The 23107-nt window shown below is 34.9% G+C and overlaps 1 protein-coding gene across 3 annotated transcripts in view; it reads left to right on the plus strand.

Annotated features, from left to right (window-relative positions):
• The window catches only part of LOC134855671 (uncharacterized), a 32065-nt gene extending 9159 nt beyond the window's left edge, over positions 1-22906 (plus strand). The window contains exons 2-5 of one of the 3 annotated variants that reach the window (XM_063872242.1): positions 16388-16530; positions 17097-17298; positions 19367-19485; positions 22494-22906. In XM_063872242.1, the coding sequence (XP_063728312.1) occupies positions 16388-16530; positions 17097-17298; positions 19367-19485; positions 22494-22640 (611 nt within the window). In that variant the 3' untranslated portion in view covers positions 22641-22906. Of the gene's footprint in view, positions 1-16387; positions 16531-17096; positions 17299-19366; positions 19486-22493 lie in introns of those variants that run through there. The other 2 variants (XR_010164531.1, XR_010164530.1) reach the window with 2 other exon arrangements.
• The last annotated feature ends 201 nt before the right edge of the window (positions 22907-23107 follow it).

A 23107-nucleotide genomic window follows, 5' to 3' on the forward strand; every position in this document is an offset into this window, starting at 1 on the left:
TGCAAAAAATACTACAGAACAACCCAATCAAAATGTCAAAACAAAATGCTTGAATACAAACCACATCTACCAAAATATACAAAAAGAACAACCCAAAGAAAAAATCTGGACAATACCATTTCTCTTAGAAAGCCCAAGAAACAAAGAATTTCAACCACCAGACCTTGAAATCGATTTTTTAATTGATTCAGGAGCAGAATCAAACATAATAAACATTCCCACATGGAATGAAATAAAAACTTTACACCCAAAGCTAACACCTCTTGAAACCTCCAGTAAGCTAGCAACAGCACAAGGATCAACATTGATAAACTACGGAAAAATCCAATTATTTCTCCTCCCTACCAGAACAATGGAGCAAAGTAAAATTCTAAATAAGCCATTTAAACAAATATTCCATATCACTGATATTAAATATAATATCATTGGAATACCATTTATTTCGAAGTATATACCAACAATTAACATCCTAAATAGTAAAATATTAATCAAAGATAAATATACAAAAACAAAAGAAACATCCTTAACATTTTTTCAAAGATTAAATAAACAACCACCATTTTTTTCAAAATTTTATCCGATATTTAACCAACAAAGAAAACACCTGAAACCACTATCAGGAAACATCTATAATTTTTCAATCAAACAAGTTCACCAATATGATAAAGAACAAAACAAACAAAAATTTTATATGTCAGATTTTGAATTCAAACCTATTCATAAATTTTTCAAAATCACAATCTCTTCAATAAAATATTTAAAAAATTCGAATTCAGATATTATTTCCTTACATGTTTATAACAACACACCTTACCAAGTAACATTACCTTTAGGACTTTTAGGATATTGTGAAACCAACGCTACAATATCACCAATACACGAAAAAGCCTATCGCGTAAATAATATACTCCAATTACTAGATATTTGCCAATCTACAATTCTTAATGAAGAATTATCTATAAATAATATAATAAGTAACGAAAACAGAAATACGGATTATTTCACAAAAACTCCATATTTCAAACCTACATTCAACATAAGTAACTACACAGAAGACCAACAGAAATTTTTAACAATGTTTAATTTCCAACATTCACAAATAACACAAGACGAATTCGAAAAGTTAGCCAAACAGCTAATTAAATATTCATCAGTCTATGCAACATCAAAATTCGATGTTGGCAAAATCAGTTCATCACTACATCTCCCATTAAAACCAGACGCAGTTTTCAAAAAACAGAGAGCAAGTAAAGTACCAATTCACTTACATGATAAAGTAAACAGATTACTCGATATTTTAGAACAGTATAATATTATATCACCAGTTAATAAAGAAGAACAACCAAAAGGCAACACATTCATCAACCCCGTTATCATTCTAGCTAAAGGAGAATCATTAAAAATCGTTCTCGACGCTAGATACCTCAATTCACTCATAGATGAATCAAAATGTAATTGGCCCATCGAACCAATACAAGTTATTTTAACAAAAATAAATGGCAAATACTTCACAACCGCCGACATGAATAGTGCATACAATCAAATGCCACTAGATGAACAATCACGACGTTTAACACAATTTGTTATCGGAAACCAACAATATGAATTTAACCGCTTATTCTATGGAATATCCATAGGACCAGCAGCATTTTCAGCTTTTATGAGCAAAATTTTTAGACCACTAATACTTAAGAAAAACGCAATCACCTATCTAGACGATGTTTTTATGCAATCACAAACAAAAGACGAAATGTTCAATGTTTTAGAAAAATATCACCAAATACTTCAGAACGAAAATCTGAAGGCCGCCCCCGATAAATCACACTTCTTTTTGACAAGAGTTAAATTCTTAGGACATAATATAGAAAGAAAAACAATCACTCCATTGAAATCACGCATTGACGCTATTCAAAAACTTCAACCACCAACAAATAAAAAGAAAATCCAAGAATTCCTTGGAATGTTAAACTTTTTAAGTAAATATGTTTATAAAATGCAATTATATCTACGACCATTTTACAACATCCTTAGACAACAAAATAATTTTGAATGGAATACAGAACATCAAGCACGATTCGAAGAAATAAAGAAACTTTTAACTGAACAACTTTCAAACACAATTCCAGACCCTGATCAACCATTTTATGCAATGTGCGATGCTTCGAACTTTGGCATCGGCGCAGCACTATTACAATCACATAATGGTACAAATAAAATGAACCTGATATCAGCAAATTCCCGATTATTCACTCAAGCAGAGCTACGACTCTCAACTCTAATGAGAGAATGTACAGCCATAATATATACACTGACAGAATATGAATTTCTGATACTTGGATCACAACATCCCACAGTTTTATTCACAGACCACAAACCAATCATTTTTCTTTTCACACAGAAGTCTAACCCAAACCACCGAGTTTACAGATTTCAATTAATTCTAATGAAATTCCCAAACTTACATATAGTTTGGACTGCAGGAAAAAATCTTGCATTACCAGACACCTTAAGTCGAAATACACCACCTGAATTACTTACACGAAAAACAACAGTTGAAATACCCAAAAACATAAAATTCTACCTTGCAGAAAACGAAACATCACCCCGATTAGAATGCAAATATGCAGTTAAAACTGATATTGAACAATCACAAATAAATAATTTACAACATTTCCCACTTTATTTAGATTGTCAAAATAATCATTATGAAGTTGACCTACTTGGAACATCAACTTTCAAACCAATCCCATATTCTCAATGGATAAAAAATAACACCCAACAAAAACGAACAAAACAACACCAAACTAAAAAAGACCATTTTCCACTAATAGAAAAAGAAAATTTAACTGATAAAATAAATTTATCAGGACCACCAACAACCGATTCGAAATACACAATAAATCAAGTTTTTGATCTTCATGACCCATTAGATACAATACCCTTATCTAAATTCGAAATTGAAAACATTTTTCTCCCTCCAACAGAAACGATTACAATTTCAACACTAAAACAATATCAAAATCTTGACCCGATAATTAGACAACTAAAATCATGGCACAAATATAAAACTAAACCTATCAAAGCAGATTCAACCATTCTAGGAAACAAAACACTCCTCCGATACTTTCGCAAATTTAACAACACAACAATTAACGAAAATACAGACCTTTTAGAGTATAACCTAAATGAATCTACAGTTCCATGTCTCCCTTTAAGTATGATTCTTATAGCTTTTAATATTTCACATACACAAAATATTAAAGGACACTCTGGATCAGAAAAAACATATTCAAATTTTATACAAAATTTTTACTTCCCAAATGCACCAATCTGGATAAAAGTACTATGCAATGACTGTATAGTATGTCAACTAAATAAACCTTACCCAAATCAAAAACAAATAGCACAAAAACAAGATTTTAAAGGACAGAGTTTGTACTTTAATCACCGTATCTCATTTGATACTAAAGGCCCAATTTCACCCTCATCAGAAGGAAACTCCTACATTATGGTAATTGTTGACGCATTCACACACTATGTAGCACTTAACCCAGTACCACATTGTAATGCTTATTACGCATATACAACACTTTATGAACACTGGATAGCAAAATTTGGACTACCAGAAATTTTAGTCACAGACAATGGTACAGAATTCATAAATAATGAAATAATAACACTATGTCATTTATACAACATTAAACACAAACCACGTACATCTCATGCACCTTGGACAAACGGCTTAGTCGAAGGTATGAACCGTTCACTACAAGAATATCTTAGATGTATCATCAACGGAAATGATACAAAATATACCGAATGGTCAGCAGATGTAAAATTATTTCCCTTAGCATATAACTCACAAATTACGACAACACTAGGAATGTCACCATATGAAATGGTTTTTAACCAAAAGCCACGCAAACCAATAATGTTTACAGCAAATTCCCATAAAAACGCACAAGGTTATTGTCAACCAAATAAAGACTCAATTTGTTATAACCTACCTTTACATACACACGATGAAGATCATTTTCATCACCCACAAATTCTTAAATTAGCCTCCGGTACACACACCGAATGGATTTTAAATAGAGATAAGAAACACAATGAAATTTACCAAAAAATAACGAAAAAGTTATTACAAAGACAAAACATAAATGAACAAATCAATTCACGTTTTACACCAGCTTCCGATTTAAAAATTGGAACATTTGTTCTCATACCTAATTTTAATACTCAAAAAGGAATTTCTAAAAAATTACAACCCCTCCGAAAAGGACCCTACCAAATAATTGCAAGACCCACTGATGTCACATATAAAATTACCGACTCCAATAAAAAAGAAATCGTTCAGCACCGAAACAACCTATTACCTTACTACCCAAAAGAATACGCACTCCGCGAATTAACCCAATTATATTCCTTCACAGGATTAAAAATAGTTCAAAACGAACCACATCTGAAAAATACAGAACAAAATGATAACCCCACCGAAAATCAAAACACAAACCCAACCGCTACCAAAAACACTACAAAAAATCTAGACCATAAAGAATCCCAAAAGCAAAAAAAAATAGAAAAATGACAGAACAAATAATACCCCAAGAAGAAATAGACAAATCAGAACATAGAAAAACAACAAGACTCCGAAATCAACCACGTAAAAACTACAAAATGTTCATCCCCCAATCTAAAATAATAAAGAAAGTAGAATTTAAAAAGTAATTTTAAGAGTTTATACTTCACAATCTTGAAACCTCCGTAACATTTTTCATTTCAATTTTTCAAAATAACATGCTCACAAGTACGCAATAATTCTAGTTCAAAATAGACCAATAGGATTCATCCAATCCGCCACTTTCTCTAACTTAAACTAAGATCAATTAGACGAATAATCTAGAACTCCAGGCACATCTCTAACTGTAACTTTACAACCTCCAGGTCAAAAATAAGCAAACCACTCCAACTTGACAGCTAAAATAAATATCACCATAATACCGTACCCCTCCCTTATCAAATAACCCAAAGATCAACAATATTTCCCCAACTCAGACCACGAATACCCCCAAAACAAATTTGATAACTTAGCCTAAAGTAACAAAATGAAGATTTTAATTAGCCTAAAGTATAAAAATCTCACCATACCCCGGATCATTTGACAAACAAAAATAAAGAAAAAGACGACCTCCCGATCACCATAAAAATTGCCCCCAACAAATTTTTACAAAACTCAACCCACTTGTCAAAAAACTAATAAATAATTCGACCACACTAGAAAATCGCCTCAAACAGCAAAAAATATTCGACCAAGAGATCATTTCTTAAATGCTCTTCTCTCAAACAGTTGCTCAAATACTTATAAATTTTAAACATTTTTTTTCAATACTTGAAGCCTTTATAATATTTCTTTTTGATATACTTGAATCTTTTCTAATAATCTTAATCATTTTTTGTAACATTTTTTTAATTTTCTACACTATACTCGAACTATTCCTCCAACTTTCCAAAACCCTTGAATATATCCACAGGTACGATTTTAACAACTTGTCTAAATGATACGAACAATTTCCAGTAGAACTGATATTTTTTTATTGTTTGTAATTTTCATAACATTTTTATCATCCCTCATTCTGACCATATGTAAATGTATAAAAAAAGCAATCATCACATTTGCCCTAGCAACAATTTTCCTAATTATTTTTTTGGAAGAATATTATAATAAACACAAATTTTCTCACTAAAGTAATAATTCAAAAAACTATCAAAAATTGCTACTCAACAGTCACAAAGTCAGTCTTCACCGACATCATCCCAAGATAATCCAACACCACCTTCAACTACTCAAAATCCTCAAACATCTACACGAATTTCTTTTCAAGATAATCCATACACTTTTGAAGAACGGCACGCTCGTTTATCTGAACCACTAGAACCAGTTCAACGACAAGCACCTCTAAGTGAACCAACATATAATCTTTACCCAACACTACCACAAGAACTAAGTAGAATACGAAACCTTAGTCAAAACCAAAACACAACAGAAATAAATAGACAAATTATACATCCTCGACGAAATAGAAATTTTCAAACTCCCCGAGTTCATTTCGAAATACCTCAATCACCATCACAAACCACTCCAGAAAACACCACTGGTATCACACCAGAAACTCCTACACTTTTTTCCCAACGAAGCACTTCAAGTCTACCCTCAGATTACTTAGGTTCAACACCAACATCTGAACAAATACGTGAAAATCCCTTTAACCCCCCAAACCAGGCATCACGACTACCATATTGGACTACACATTCATTCACACAAGGTGAACCAAATTTAGTCAATGACCCCATAGACATTTCTACAGATACAACATCTTCATCACTACCCGAAACATTATCACTCCCATCAACACCATCAATTAGTCAAATCTCACCGACACCTTTTAACTTGACATTTCCAAACAACCTCGACGCAAGATACCGAGAACAATCATTAACAAATATCCCTTTAAGATTAGATTGGAATACATTCACAGCACCTCCACCATTATTTGGACAACATCAAGAAAGTAACCGCCTTCATAACTGGGCACTTAATAGATTACAATATCGTCAAGATATTCACAACGATATCCGTGATCACAATATTCAAATACTCCAACAAAACAGTTTACAATTAAAGTTTGAAATCACAGTTAAATTAAACAACATTACTCAACATCCCTACCCATTAAATCCACCTAACATAACAGCTCAATCACTACCACCACCATTTATAACTACTGAAGTAATATATAAATACGACAGATATACCAAAAACACAATTGGTTACATTACATTTTATAACCCATACTCAGGATTATCATACACATGTATATTCTAAACTTATTAATTTTTTTCCAACTCCTTTTTCTAGTAACATCAAATCAAAACATAAGCCCTTCCCCCCGTACAGGACCACAAGATTTATTAGTAACACACTACGATTGCGAAGAAAATGAACAAAAAACACTACACAAATATGCAATAAATCAAGTATCACAATGTGAAACAGAACCACAAGCTATAGAAACCACAAATGTAATAGCAACACTCTATTCAAAAGCCCGAGCAACAACAGTTACAGGTTATAAATTCACAGCGACATTTTCCGAAAAGAAAGTACATTGTTCACAAGTCTCCAACGGCAACAAAAACCGACTTGACCATGAATCATTCTATCAAAGTAATATAGAACGTCTTTTACATCTCAATCCCGACGATTGTAAAAATGAATTACTTAGACTAAACATCACACAAAATAAAAACTCCGCAAGAAAGTTAGTTAACTTTCAAGTTTTTTCAGACCCTGTACATCAATCACAACTTGAAAGACACCAAGGACATATAAAACTAGACGAAAAATACCCGTATAACGGCGCACACGGACGATTAACCTATGACCTACATGATAAACATTGGATACCACACATTGGTATAAATAACCCATCAAACTGCAAAGCAGACACGAAAAATAAAGGATACCAAGAAATAATGTTTTTCGATTGGAAAATACAACTTGAAAAAATACAACTCACACGAGATTTATCTGATAATACAATGATCTATCAAGGAATCCGACTACCTTGTAAAAATGATCAAGGATATTGCGACCCTACAACAAGAACACAAGCAACAATTGTTTGGTTCCCCGAAGATACATGTACAACATTTCAAGTAGCAAAAATACACGCTCGTATGATAAAATTTCACGAAAAATATTTCATACAATCAATTCCTTATGAACAAGTCCATCCATCACGAAAACTAAGTTCTAATTTTAGAAACATTGACAATATAGAAAATAAATTGACACGTTTTCAAATATATCAAGAAACAGAACTTGCATGTAAATACAGGAATCCACTTCACAGAACACAATACTCTGAAATATTAGTTGAATACGAAAAAGGATTCGACATGACCACTGGAAAAGTAAAAATCGACCCATATGCCACAGGTCATCCTCTAAACGAAGGAACATCCTATATACCAGTTAATTTTGAAAAAAGCAACGGACAACCTGGTGGACATCTAAAACCTTATGACACCAGAAGCACACGCTTACAAGAATTATCACTAATGAATACTACATATTTCGGTAATATCCACTATGATATTCATTTGGATATAAAACTAGACTATACAATTAGCCGCATTTTTCAAGAAATGTCACTCTCCGAATTAGAAACACTACACCAACTATGTGAATTGGAACGAACACAAATATTACAATCACTTGCACTAGCAGTATTAAAAATACCCTACGCAGGATACTTATTATCAGGAAATAGATCAAATTTTTTAGACTACGAAGGAAACATCTTATGGTTTTATACTTGTACCAAAAAAGTATCACCACTATACGTTTTTGAAGATAAACGATGTTATAAAAGAATCCCTATCTTTTATAAGAATAAAGTACATTTCGTGGATACACTTTCACGAAGAACCTACTTCTGGGATACCGCAGTCCCATGTGGATCAGAAAACAGCCACAATGTAGTACAACTAAACCCTGATGAAAATAAATATTATCTTCTCACTCCATATCCAACATTAATGCAATCACTCAAAAAATTTTCACCAGAAAGCATTCGCGCTATCGCTCGAAACCCAAATATAGACTTACAATCAATAGGAATCTATTCAAAATCAGATATTCAACATCACATTAGAACACAACAATTCCAAGAATTATTAACACAAATGGACACTATACAAAGACAATCAATTGACCAAAATCTACGCAAACTTGCAGAAACCGCAGGTTTTGCCGATATCTACACACAAGACTATAGCGGATATTTTAAAGACATTAAAGATTATATATATCTAAATGGCGAAAAATACCGTCCCCAAGATATATCACCAATCAACATTTTTAGCTTTGTTACACTCAAAAATGAGATCCTCGATTTTCTAGGATGGCCCTACTACATCTTAGAAAAATTGACTATTTTATACGCAATGTTTAACTTTATTGGATTTCTTTTCTCACTCTTAAAAGGAATCTACAATACATGTGCTATACACACACAAGTAAACAGACAAGCAAGCGTAGCACGCATACTCTTTGCAGGATTTTTTGGAATTTTTTCCACATCTATAAACAAAATTCTTTTAGACGCACAAATAAAAGAATATAACACAAAAATAACAACACGACAAAATACATACGACGAAGAACATAACAATGTCGACACACAGCCAACGGCACCACAATTGCCACCCCTACCAAATAACCATCCACTATCCCTAGTCCCACGAAATTTTCGAAATTTAGCAATCACACATAATCCAAATTTTCGACTCAATACATCGCAAAGTCCCGTCCAACATATAATGACACATCAAACACAAGATGATAATACTTATGAACAAATTATTGAACAGCCCCATACCACCGCTTTTCAATCTCAAAATAATCATTTTTTTAGCCCACGATGAGCCGCCAACTTGGATCACTACACCGATCAAATTCCCATCCAACCAATCTTACCTCTCCCATCCCAATCATACCACTTTTTGCTTTTCCGCCACCCGATTTTCCATCTAGCAATGTAACATCAGGCATGAATTCCGACACTAACTCACATATTTCAGTTTTATACTCCATCTCACAGCTAAATAACCCGAATATTGAAACCCCCGATGAATTTGCCGACTCAGAACCATCCCCATCCAATAATTTTCATAACCCTTCTAATTTTTCTCAACCTCCTTTTCAACCCATATTGTCCAATAACCCTGACCCAATCACTCCGACACCCTCTTATGCTTCCCAAGTTACCCCAACCTACTCCTCATACCATTCTGACCAATCATCTCATTCTCCAGACACCCCCCGAATCTCCCCAGAGCTAGATAATTTTATTACCCTCCAACAACAACCCTACCACCTTAACACCCCGACCATAAACCAAATCTCCTCCACTACAGATTCATCCAATCCCCCTACACCCTCTTCAAATTATACTGAATCATTAACACCATCATCCACATCCACTATATCTTCACTAAACACTAATAGAGCTTACCGCACTTTTAAAAGAAAATTCCCCAACCATCCTTTCCCAGCAAAACCAGGAACAGCCCGTGAATACATCAACCACCCCCAGCATACTAACACTAAAGAATTTTTAGCTATCACTTTACCCTCATTTCCACAATACACCTTAAACACCCCCCACGACACTAACGAAACACGCAACTTTGTAGATGAATACGTTTTAATGCCCACTCTCTCTTGGACCTCATACTATCATTTCACTAACCCTCTTTGCTTACCTTTATCCAGCACTTCCATCGATATAGAACGAAACAAAGACATGCTATATCGACTAACTACACCACTAACCGCTAGACAGTTTACTTACGTTGGATATAAAAAATCACTAAAAATACACACTGCACCTAGAGCTAATGAATATACACTAGAATACTACGATCACAACATCATCAGAGCTTACCAAGATCAATTCTTAGACGACGATCGCTTCGCCAATCCACAAATCACCGAGAAATTTTTCATCAAGACACCATATGTATTTACACTAAACATCTTCGACCGAAAGTTTGATCACATTATTTCAGAAGCACTAACAAACACACAAGCATACGAAAGTTTTAAAGAACGCTTCCAAATCTTTTCACTAACCTTTCATTTCCTTGCACCACACGAAAGAGATTTGCACTGCTCACATGATATTATGTTGCGCACTAAACAAACACATACATACAGTTACTATCGTTTCATCCAAAATCACTTTGACCTCCACACACCCTCTAGACAACCACACCATCGTTTTCAATTCATCAATTCAAAATACACTTCACCGTATTTCCTAAATTTCACATATTGTATTAAAGACACTAACCTCCATGGTATTCTTCGTAATTATGACCCCATAACCCAAATGTACATTTTCTGCCCCATCACCAAGACCTTCAACGCCGAAGAATCCCGACCCTTCCTTATCCCGCACGAGTTTGTACAGCCTATAGAAATCCCAATTTTAGAATTCATCCACAACACTAAATTCAATCACAAATTATATAACTTAATCCAAAACACACCTTATGAGTTTGCAGTAGGCACTGAAGAACTAACCACTATTAAGGCACTTCAATTGCTTTGGCCACTGCTTCAGACTAAAAATATCATCCGCATTCTAGCTAAACTACTAACAACTTCAGAACTAATTCACGACATCTTCCCCCACGGTTTTTTCCCCGACGACTAACAGGTAAGTATGAATTAAATGAATATTACTAACTAATTACAGTATTAAAAACTCACCATTCTTTATTCATGTTTTCATTAGATTTTTAGCTTTCATCCGACAATCACCTACAAAAACCACAAAAGAAACAATAAAAATCACAATTTTCATCAAACAATTTTAAAATTCTATTAATCTCTTACACTTATAAATTTCTAAATTTAATATCAATGCAGTAAATTCATCTCTAATATTTTCCCCCAAAGCAGTAAATCTAATTATGATGAAAATTTGTATCTTAATATTCCCCCATAACTAGCAGTAAATTTCCAAATTCTATGCAGTAAATTAATAAAATGCAATTGCAGTACTAACCTTTTGATATTTTCATTCATTCGCACAAAAATCCTATCCACACTCGCACAGCTCGCCCACGAAGAATTGTTTAAAATAATGAATTTCAGTTTCAAGTTTTCACACTCAACAACTCTAACATATAATAACATGTTTCAAACTTTCCTTTAACCCGGTTGGAAAGGAATCATATACTAAACAAAACTAACCAATGCAGCTCACTAAATACCACAAATCATAGAATAACAGCATGACTAAGAAAAGGAAACCAACGGTACCCAAACCGGATTAACCCAGTTTAAAACTGGATAATTTATTCTTTTGAAGACTATTACAAAGTCTTAGAAAGAAATAATAAAACACAAAAAAGTCGAAAGACAAACCCATACCACAAACAATTTGCTTTTTGGAAAAAGTACATAACCAACAAGACATAAGTAAGACCAACAAACCCAACATAAAACGTTGTCACATAACAGGACCCCTCACAAAAACCGCATGAAATCATACTCCCACTCCTGGCCTAACCCACCAGGAAGGACGTCCTGAGCATGCTCTATAGCCGGCCTAACCCACCGCGCTACATCCACGCTTTGTGACCACACCTCTATTTTTAATAAGAGCTACTCAAGGGTGAGTAACTCTTCAAAATAACCGAACTAAAACAAAAAGCTTTTGTGAAAACAACTAACTAAAATCATTATTAAAAAATATTAAACTAATAAAAGTTTTATAAAATGTAAAATCACATGATGCAATATATAGATCAGAATACAACACCAAGGACGAACATCAAAAGACAAGACGACCCCACTACACTCGAGAGAGAATGACCAACTACAATCGATATGCCGCTCACAACCACAACTCAAAGGATTTAGAGTACGACTTGACCTCGCAGAAAAGGACTTCATTGAACTAGACCAATGACCACCTCGATGTTCAAGTATACGTACAGATCCGAGTAACCAGGCATCCCCTCCACGCACAATCTCCACGCCATTCCCAAGCTAGATCAGACACAAAAGAAGTTCTCCACGAAGAACAGAAAAACCTGACATAGCCAACCATTCTGAAATCAGATTTGAGTTTGTTGCGAAGACTTAGTCGTTGTCACAAGAAGAACACAACGTCTTATGTCTCTAACTCCAGCTTCCTGGAACTTCCTTAACAAAGAAGAAGCGGAAGAAAATTATGATGTTCACCAAATACCAACGTCCATCATCCATCCTTGAATTACAGAAGAACTGTTCTAAAAAACTCTGTAAAACCCGGATGGGTGGAACCTGATCTAAACTACATTTTATGATTGGATAAATTAAATGTTTTACCAATGTAAAGTATTTAATATTAACCAATCACGATCCATCTAACTAACAACCCACTTATTTGTAAGTGCTGAAGTTACTTGTAATTTCAGCACCAGAGAGATTTGAATTTAACTTAGAAATTAGTTGGACTCTCCCGAGCACTTCAGCAGCCGCAATAAACCAGTATACCCTAGATCTATTGAGCCTAGCAGAGACTAGTTAAACAACCTGAGACTAGATAGTATAAGAGTAAGATTAGGATCGGTATTAGACTAAGAAGTTGCACGAATCTATCCGGCCGAAAATAAGATAGCGTGACGAGCAGACGGTGTACCCTATCCGAAATTACTCTATGAGTTATACACTCCAGTCCTAACTCACGTCACATTTTCTGTTATAAATTTTTAACTCAATTAAATAAATTTTCCTTATTTTTCCTCTTTTTGTTTGAGCCTTTGTTAAATCGACTTAGTGGCCTCATGTTGCCTATTTTGAAGAGAGAAAAATTTCTCTTTTATTTGTGTTTTGATGAGGAGGGAGACTGGTTTGTAAGACTTTCGTATGAGAAAATTTTTTGGCTCAAAAGTTTACTGCTTGGCATTTTTTCTCGATGCGAGTACCACATTTTATTATCTTAATATACTTTCTTTATAACCAATCGAGTCAAACAATCAACCGTGTGATAGATTTTGTTTTTTGGCATTTTCGTTTTTTTTTTTGCAATCAGCGGCTTTCGTCTCATTTTAGTCAGCTACTTATGCATGCTTTGTTTTGATCGTGTTGCGAAACTTCGCTTGGCCGCTGTAATAAAACTGATGTAAACATCTTAATATTTTTATGTATTCTTGAGTTTCTTATCAGCTGAAAGAGTAAAAGTTGAATCGACGCTTAAAGCATTAGAGGTGCAATATCAGGACAAATAATAAAACTTCGAGAAGATTTTCCGAATACTTTTCAAAATGACGATTTCACTAAAGGAGTTTTTGGGGGAAATTTTTTCTGACTAGATTTGGAAACATGAAAAATGGCGTCAAAAAATCCTCTGTTTGTCTGCTTTTTTGTCGGCTTAGTTACCGCAGCACCAAATGTGCCTAAAGTTTGGGCATTTTTACGAACTAAAAAACATTTCAGTGTATTCCGGTTTTCGGCAAGTAATTGAGCTCCAAGAAATTAAACGTATTTCTTGCTGTGTTTTATTTTGAAAGTTGTTTTCTTAATGAATTCAAGGGTTGTTCTGTGCCTTTAGTGCATTGTTAACACCCGTGCTTGAGATCACAAACCCCAGAAGTTCGATTTCAGTCGGGGCCTGTTTTTTGTCGAAACAGAAACGTTTCAGCTAATTTTTGTCGGCGCAGGTCCCGCAGAAAGGCTCGGTTTCTTTTTAGCATTTTGAAAGCTCTTTGTAAAGTTTCCAATATTGCAAGTAATTTTTTTTCAGTGTTTTTTCGTCTTTTTGCTTGCTGGTAATCATAGTTACGCACTTTTGTATCGCAAGTGATGCGAAGCTTCGCTTCGCCTCATTGCATAAAACATAATTATTTAGGATAAGAAAACTTGATTAAACTTTGAAAACCTAGTTTTAAGAGCTTAATCTAGCTCTTTCTTCTTAAAAAAATTTCAAAATAGATTTTGAAATTATTGTGCAAAAAGTTGAAAAATCTTCAATTTTTTCTCGTTCATTTCTGCTTTTCATTCGTTTTTGAAGACACGTGTTGTCGATTATGCTTAATTCACTAATTTTCTTCGCGTTGGTTTAATTCTCTCAACACACCATGCACAGACAAAACGACTCTAATTTAAAAAATTGTAATCTGTTTAAGCATGTGCACAGTCACAGGCAATCTTCGTTGCTCATGTTGATGGATCTATTTCAATGTTGCGTGTTTGTTGTGTCCTGTGAAGCTTTCGTCGGGTGTGTCGATTGTTTGACAAATAACAACAGAAATGTATGGGAGATAGGATTGTCAAATTGTTTCTTTTAAGGTTTCTTTTTGCTTTTTGAATGGTTGCAAACCGAAAAAATTGAAAATACTAAGATATATACGCTTGCAATTAGCAAGCTTTTGTCAAACCGGAGTATAGACTTTTCCGGGTTAACAACTTGCTGAACAGAATCATTTGTATTTTGGCTCATATTGAGTTCAAACTCCTGTGCGTTCGCGGCCAACTTAGCCTGGAGGTAGTGAATATGCCTGGGATTTCAAAGGTCTTGGGTTCGAATCTGACCTGAAACTGTTTTTTTTTAAACGGGAAAAATTCTGTTTCAAAGATTTGAAACCTAAAAAGTTTTTTTGGAAAGTTTTTACTGTTGAAGTTTTAAGTTAAATGTCTGTTGACCGTTTTTTAGAACTTTGGCCGTTTTTTAGAAACTGTTTAAATTTTCTTAAAATTTACGCAATCAAATCTGAGATGAAAAATCCAATTGAAAGAACTGGTTGCAAAAATGGCGACTCCTTTTTTGTCAGAGAAATGTTGTCTTCTTAGGAAAATTGATCATCTCAAAATTTTTACACATGCAAACTTCAGTGAGTGTTATTGTGATAGTACGACTATTTCTTTTCTAACATAAGTAGTAAATAATGGTGCCACCTCTGTTATATCTCGCAATTTTTTGAAATGCATAATTTATACATAATTTGTATTAATGCTTTCCAATTTTTTACATGCAAAGTTACTGTGGATGCCTTCAGTTTGTTGTATACCAAATTATTACTTGCAAAATTGTGTCTATTTGTTTTTGGTGCTACCTTTGTTGCATCGCATTGGCAATTTATTAGCATAAGCTGTTTTGTTTGTAACTAAGGTTTGCCGATTGTTAAGCGTTCGTGGCTGAGAGGCCAGGGCTTAAGACTCCAAATCGTAAGGTGGCAGGTTCGAATCCAATACTGCATAATTTATACATAATTTGTATAAATGCTTTCCAATTTTTTACTTGCAAAGTTAGAGTGGATGCCTTCAATTTGTTATATACCAAATTATTACTTGCAAAATTGTGTCTATTTGTTTTTGGTGCTACTTTTGTTGCATCGCATCGGCAATTTATTAGCATGGGCTGTTTTGTTTGTAACTAGAAATTGCCGATTGTTAAGCGTTCGTGGCCGAGAGGGCAGGGCTTAAGACTCAGAATCGTAAGGTCGCAGTTTCGAATCCAATACTAGCAAAGTTATGCTGATTCGAGTTTTAAGTTTTTTTTTGTTATAAAGATGCTTTTTTGTCGTGTTCTGGCTAGTGTTTATCAATTTTTTAAATCTTTTTTTTGTGCAGCATCAGTATAGCAAATTCATTCAATTTCTAACACGTACCTCCAGCTTCAGCTGGGCGGCTAGTTGTTTTGAGACATAAAAATTTTTTTGGATCACCTAGTTTTTTTTTTCGACTTATGTTTGTGTTGTATCGCAAGTGGTGCTGAGCTCGCTTCGCCTCTGTGTTACAAAAATTGATCCGGTGATTTTGTGGCAGGTGCGAGAATAGGTTCAGTGAAGCTGTACGATCCCCCGGCGGCTGATCCGGATGGACTGACTATGGGTCTGGTGCAGGCCACTTTCGTGGTGGGCACGGAGAACCAGTCCAACTGGTGGCCAGTGTGCGAAATGCCTATAGATGTGAGTGAGGACATTCATTCGCACTCTGGCTCATATGGGAGGCTGAAAAAAAGAACATATAACCGTTTTATTATTACCCGTTTAATAAATGACTTTTTTCCTTTCCCCACCAGCGAATATTTACTCAAAAAACTTATGTTAGCCATGTCTGATTACAATAAAAATGGTCATGTTGACTAATTAAGCTATTCTAAACATATTTAGTTTTCAGATGTAACCATAGAAAACCATTCGTTATTCCATAAAAGATTTAATCCCAGATGGGGGGATTGGTTCTATTACTGTTTTTTTTTCTAGCCGATCCTGCAATATTGTATTGCCAAGGTTCAATACGTGATCGCATACGCAATTTCGGGACCATTTCGAAAGTATCGCATCCTTCAGAAATTAACTTTCTATAAGTTTTGATGCGTTCTACTTTGTTTCTACGTGTGATAGTTGTTCTTTTCTGCTGTGATGATCATTTTGGGATTTTCGCATTAATTTTATTCAGTTTCATGTTTTTGGTTCGTGCCTGCGAAGTGCAACTTGGCTTGTTTGATAACGTGTGCTATTGTGATGTTCAGGTGGCGGAGAAAGTGTGTGACATGGTGCTGCCTGCGACCTACAGTGTGTTTGTGGGTGGGTCAACTCTAGTGGCCAGAGACATCCTGGGGGTGGCCTACTGTCTCGACATCACCTGTCCACAGAACGAAACTGTGCCGCTCACTGAGTGTCAAATAAGCTTGTCCGACCAGCAAGTTATGACCAGTTATCTCATATGTCTAGGTAGCCTCTTAAACTATATTTTGTACCACTTAGTTATTATGGTGACCTAATTCGAACTAGATGCAGGTACAGTAGCGGATATATATGGGGGGGGGATGGACGGACGCCCCCTCTAATGGATTTGACCCCCTGCCGACCTAAAGGGTCCCCCTTGGTAATATTTTGAGATATCTATTTTTGGTAAGATGCCCTAAAATTTTTCGAAAGTCGCCTATGGCGCCAATATACGCTAATTTTTGAGGGGAGCGCGCGCCGAAAAAACGCGATTTTTTGGTCAACATTTTTCAAAATTTGCCAAAAAACGCATTTTTTGGCGTGTTTGTATAAAAACTTTATAGTGATTTGGGAGAGCTCAGAGAATCAATTAGGCGCTTTTTTCCAGTTTCCCACGCCCCTCGTAAAATTTAAAAATGAAGCTGTTCAAAAATTGTTCACACGCCATTTTGCATGTAAGAAATGTTGTGAAAGTTTGTTCACCTGTTCACGCTGACACGTTTTGATGCAGTTTATAACATGAAAAGTGGTTTTAAACAAGTTTTCATATAATAAATTTCCGAAAAAATCAAGGGGGAAACTGGAAAAGAGCCCAATTCGGTCGACCTAATACAAGGTCGACAAAATTTTCGATTTTTTTTAAAGTCCGCCCCCCTCGAGAAAATCCTAGATCCGCCCCTGTGCAGGTATAAACAAAATGAGACTATTATTATTGCAAGCTTCGAATTTTTGCAAAGTTTGCAGAAATTAGTGTCCTTTTTAGTAAACAGAGTCAAAAAAGAACTACTAAGTGCGTTTCGCCCAATCTTTTTCTGCATACTGTGGTTGTTTTAGTTTTGTGCATTGCCCATCTTCAGTCAGAGCCAATCCATTTATTCTGTTGTCCGTCCATGATTCATTTTGTTTTCCTTTATTAAAAGTCACGACGCAGTGAATTTATAGGTCTTGATGATTTTTTGGTAGTGATTTTTTGGTTGTTCAGGTAAAAGTTTTATTTGTTCACCTTCTAATTTGATTTTTCGCGGTCTGACTTATTAAGTTCACTTTTTTTCCTTTTTTTTAAAGGAAGGCAAAATCCGCTGTTGAACAGCAACAATTTAAAGGCCACGAAAAACGTGATCGACTTCTAGTTTCGAAAGTGGAATTTAATTTTCAGATTTCCCTGCGAAATAAAAATTTTACCTTTGGATCCAGTTTATGGGCTACTTTTACCAAAAAAAGCAATCATAAATTGTTCTTGAGTCCCAAAAAGCTTTAAGGCCATCTATTTGTTCGTGGAATTTTGAAAATCGAAGTTGTTTCCAAAAACACCAAGTCAGTTTCTTTGGTTTCCTTGCTTTCTTTGGCGAAAATGTTTAAATTAAACATCGAATGTTCATGTCATTGTTGGTTGATTTTTTATGGCTGTAATTTGTATATTGATGTTTTTCCTAATATTGTAAATGAGTTTTGTTTGTTTATTAATGGCTATTTACACAAGCATAGCTTGTGTTATAGTATGAACTTTCTTTTTTCCAACCTAAATCGCAAATATTGCTGCGATGCAATTGTTGCGTTAAAATGTGTTCATTTTGAAAGTGTTTGTTTTGATCAATAACCAGCTATTAAGTACAGTCAATGCTAACCTTATTAACACAGACTATAGCTTCAAGGTATCATGGATCTGTAGCGTAGAGAAAGTGAAGGAGACCCGCAACAAAAAAGAGGGTTCGAACCTCGGAAGGGTCGGATTTTTTAATGAACTTTTTCGTATACTAGTTAAATGTGTCCGCTTTATAAATTGAGGCATGTTAGTTGGTAAATTTCTTTTCAAAAGGACTGGTACTGCTAATGCGTCATAATTGGCTTGCATCACTTAGCACTTATGTAGACTCATATTTGGCGTGCGTCACTTAAGAGATTTTGTAAACTCAAAGTTTTACACGTTAAGTGTTTCCCAGTAGCGTTATCGGTCGTTTTTTTTTGCTTGTGAATGCGCAGTGCCACATCGCCTCTGTGTATGATTGTTAATTGTTATGTAGTGTTATTTGTGATTGTTTTTGTGACTATGATCTATTGTTAGTTGACTGTTCAGATGAGCCTACTAACAGAGAGTGTTGGATCACTGACTCCAACATGCCCATGTACTGTGTGGAGCCTGTGAGGTACGAGAGAGTGAGCAATGTCATGTCCTACTTGGGATTCGCAGTCGCAGTAAGTACTCATCGTCTTTTTTTGTTTGTAACTTCCTTCGCCGGTAATTAGGCACGTGATCAGAAGATGCATGTTGTCAATTCCACGACTGTCCCACTGTTATCGCGGTGAGTCGATACACAAAAAAATCAAAACCAGTGACCAAAGGGATTCGGATCCCGAATTTGGACAGGCCAAGCAGGTCACGATGGTTTTTTTTGTTTCTTTTTTCAGGAATGTATTAAAATTTGTTCAAGCTCAAATTTACTTTTTCGCGTTTGGACTTTTGATTTCACTTAAGTTCAGTTCGTCTCCTTTGTTAAAAGAAGGCAAACTACACTATCAAACAGTGCAAGTGTAAAAGTCACGAGAAACATGATCGACTTCTAACTTCGGAAATGAAATTCAAGTATCAGATTTCCCTGCGAAACTCAATTATAAATTGTTCGAGATTTTCAACAAGCTGTAAGGCCATCTGTTTCTTTCTTCGAAATTCGAAAGTTGAGTTTTTTAAAATAACAAGTCAGTATTGTTTCTGTGTAAGTTCATTGACTCTTTACAATTTGTCTGTTGGATGTTTTTATACTCTGAAATGCTCGTTTTCAATATACATTTTGAACAACAGTTACTTCGAAACTTTTTTCATAGAGGAAGAGCAAATTATCACAACAACCTTCTATGAAGTTACCAAATCTGTTCCTCATCTGCATTAAGTTTTCAATCCGCGTTATAAAGTAAGCACTGCCGAGTTTAGTAAAAATTTCACACCGATTTATTCATTCTTCTCGCTAAGATTGTTTCACTTGGCATGGACAATTTTTTACGCCGCTTATTCGAGAAAGAGTTCGCTCCGATGGCATTTTCAGACCCGTATTTATTTGTTTATGCTTTCCAACAAAGATTTGGAGAATTTCATAGAGAGTAGCTCTGATCATTTGCTCTTGCTCTATATAAAGTTTTTGCTGAAACTCGAAGTAATTAGTGTCCAAATTTGCATTGAAAACAGTAATTTCAGAGAGTAAAAACCTGAATTTGCGCTCGTTTTTGTCCACTACTGTAACAAGATTGCATTGCTCGTCTGAATTATGAAGTCACTTATTAAGTCAATCGTGATGAGACACACACCCCTGAAATGCTGAAAACGATATGCGTTCCGTGAACAATATCCAAATGCGTGATCAACTTTTAAGAAAACGACGAGAAGCGACTGTTAAAAGCTTGATCTTTCAGAGCTTTCGAAAATCGTATATAAATACTGCAACAATCCAAAACTCATCGTTTCACGTCGCTCGTAAATGGAGGTCCTGTCTTTAAGATAACAACCACAAACGCAGCGTTTTCTCTCATTTGGTAATTTCGCTCTCATTTGGTAATCTCGCTCTCAAATGCCACAAACTCCCTAAATGGATGTCGAGTACTCGTGATAATGCTCGGAAACCTGATTTTGTATTCACAAATTGCGTCGAAACCATCAGGCAATTGTTAATCTGAAACTTTGCTTGACCTCCTCTATTGACTTGTCCCGAAGGCTTCTGTGCCACTCGTGAAAAATCTGGCATTGCATGTCTTGAGAAATTGATGTTTAACTGCGACTGAAGTCGTTTTCTCAGCAAATTCACCAAAACACTAGCAGAGAAAGCTTAGAGCAAATTCTGGTTTTTAAGAGTCGATAAACGAAGTTCAGTCTCTTAAATAGGTCACGATGGTTTTTTTTGTTTCTTTTTTCAGGAAAGTATTAAAATTTGTTCAAGCTCAAATTAACTTTTTCGCGTTTGGACTTTTGATTTCACTTAAGTTCAGTTCGTCTCCTTTGTTAAAAGAAGGCAAACTACACTATCAAACAGTGCAAGTGTAAAAGTCACGAGAAACATGATCGACTTCTAACTTCGGAAATGAAATTCAAGTATCAGATTTCCCTGCGAAACTCAATTATAAATTGTTCGAGATTTTCAACAAGCTGTAAGGCCATCTGTTTCTTTCTTCGAAATTCGAAAGTTGAGTTTTTTAAAATAACAAGTCAGTATTGTTTCTGTGTAAGTTCATTGACTCTTTACAATTTGTCTGTTGGATGTTTTTATACTCTGAAATGCTCGTTTTCAATATACATTTTGAACAACAGTTACTTCGAAACTTTTTTCATAGAGGAAGAGCAAATTATCACAACAACCTTCTATGAAGTTACCAAATCTGTTCCTCATCTGCATTAAGTTTTCAATCCGCGTTATAAAGTAAGCACTGCCGAGTTTAGTAAAAATTTCACACCGATTTATTCATTCTTCTCGCTAAGATTGTTTCACTTGGCATGGACAATTTTTTACGCCGCTTATTCGAGAAAGAGTTCGCTCCGATGGCATTTTCAGACCCGTATTTATTTGTTAATGCTTTCCAACAAAGATTTGGAGAATTTCATAGAGAGTAGCTCTGATCATTTGCTCTTGCTCTATATAAAGTTTTTGCTGAAACTCGAAGTAATTAGTGTCCAAATTTGCATTGAAAACAGTAATTTCAGAGTAAAAACCTGAATTTGCGCTCGTTTTTGTCCACTACTGTAACAAGATTGCATTGCTCGTCTGAATTATGAAGTCACTTATTAAGTCAATCGTGATGAGACACACACCCCTGAAATGCTGAAAACGATATGCGTTCCGTGAACAATATCCAAATGCGTGATCAACTTTTAAGAAAACGACGAGAAGCGACTGTTAAAAGCATGATCTTTCAGAGCTAGATAAAAGTTCTTTTAATAACTTTCTCTTTAATACCTTAACTCTTGGAAATGACGGCCGCTTTAAAAGTCTCATAGGTCATAAAACATCCTATAGTTGATTTTCATAAAAAATGGAATGCGTGAGATATTTTCCAAATTATAAAATAATTTCTGGTGGAGGATGGTATAGGAATTTCTTTTAATGTCAGAAAATTTACTGCTCTTCCTGAATCAAGGGTCGTTCGTCACTTGGAAACTTAATTAATGAAAGTATAATTAAGCGTCTTATCGTTTTTGGACTGAGACGTGCTCTGTATTGTAGGTGTTCAGTGTCTTTGCGGTTATGTGCGGCTTCTTGGCTGCAGATGCAAATCGAATCATCCAGCTGAACAAACTGGACTCTTCAGGCGGAAGAAACAAACAGTCACTAATAGGCATGAACAAGCATGGATCCACCACTGCCAACTGAACAAAATGTTGATTCTTTTTTCTTGGAAACGAAAGATACTGTGGACCAAAATCTACGAGATCGGAAAGAAGGAGTTTTATTATAATTGTTGTAGTATAGTCTTTAGAATGTGGAATAGTTAACAAAATGTGGAAAGCTGATAAAAACGGTTGGAAAAAAGCTTTTTTTTGTCGATTGTCTCAATTGATATCTATCAGCAAGATTGATAATGACCATCCATTGTAAGGCCATTTTAAAGTATCAGCATAAACGTTAATTTAAGATTCTGAAAAGTTTTTTCTTAACAGTTAATAAGGATTTTGTTCCAACTTATCAAGTAGATTTAAGACTCTACAGCAATTCTCTGCATTGTATTTTTTGGCTATCGAAGATTTTTCAGTGCCCAAAAAATTGATTAGATCAAAAGATGCATTTAAAAAATTATATAGTTTTATGACATTTGCGAGTACTTCTTGAAAATATAGTTG

Source organism: Symsagittifera roscoffensis, chromosome 10, assembly GCF_963678635.1.
Source record: "Symsagittifera roscoffensis chromosome 10, txSymRosc1.1, whole genome shotgun sequence".
Taxonomy (NCBI): Eukaryota; Metazoa; Xenacoelomorpha; order Acoela; family Convolutidae; genus Symsagittifera; species Symsagittifera roscoffensis.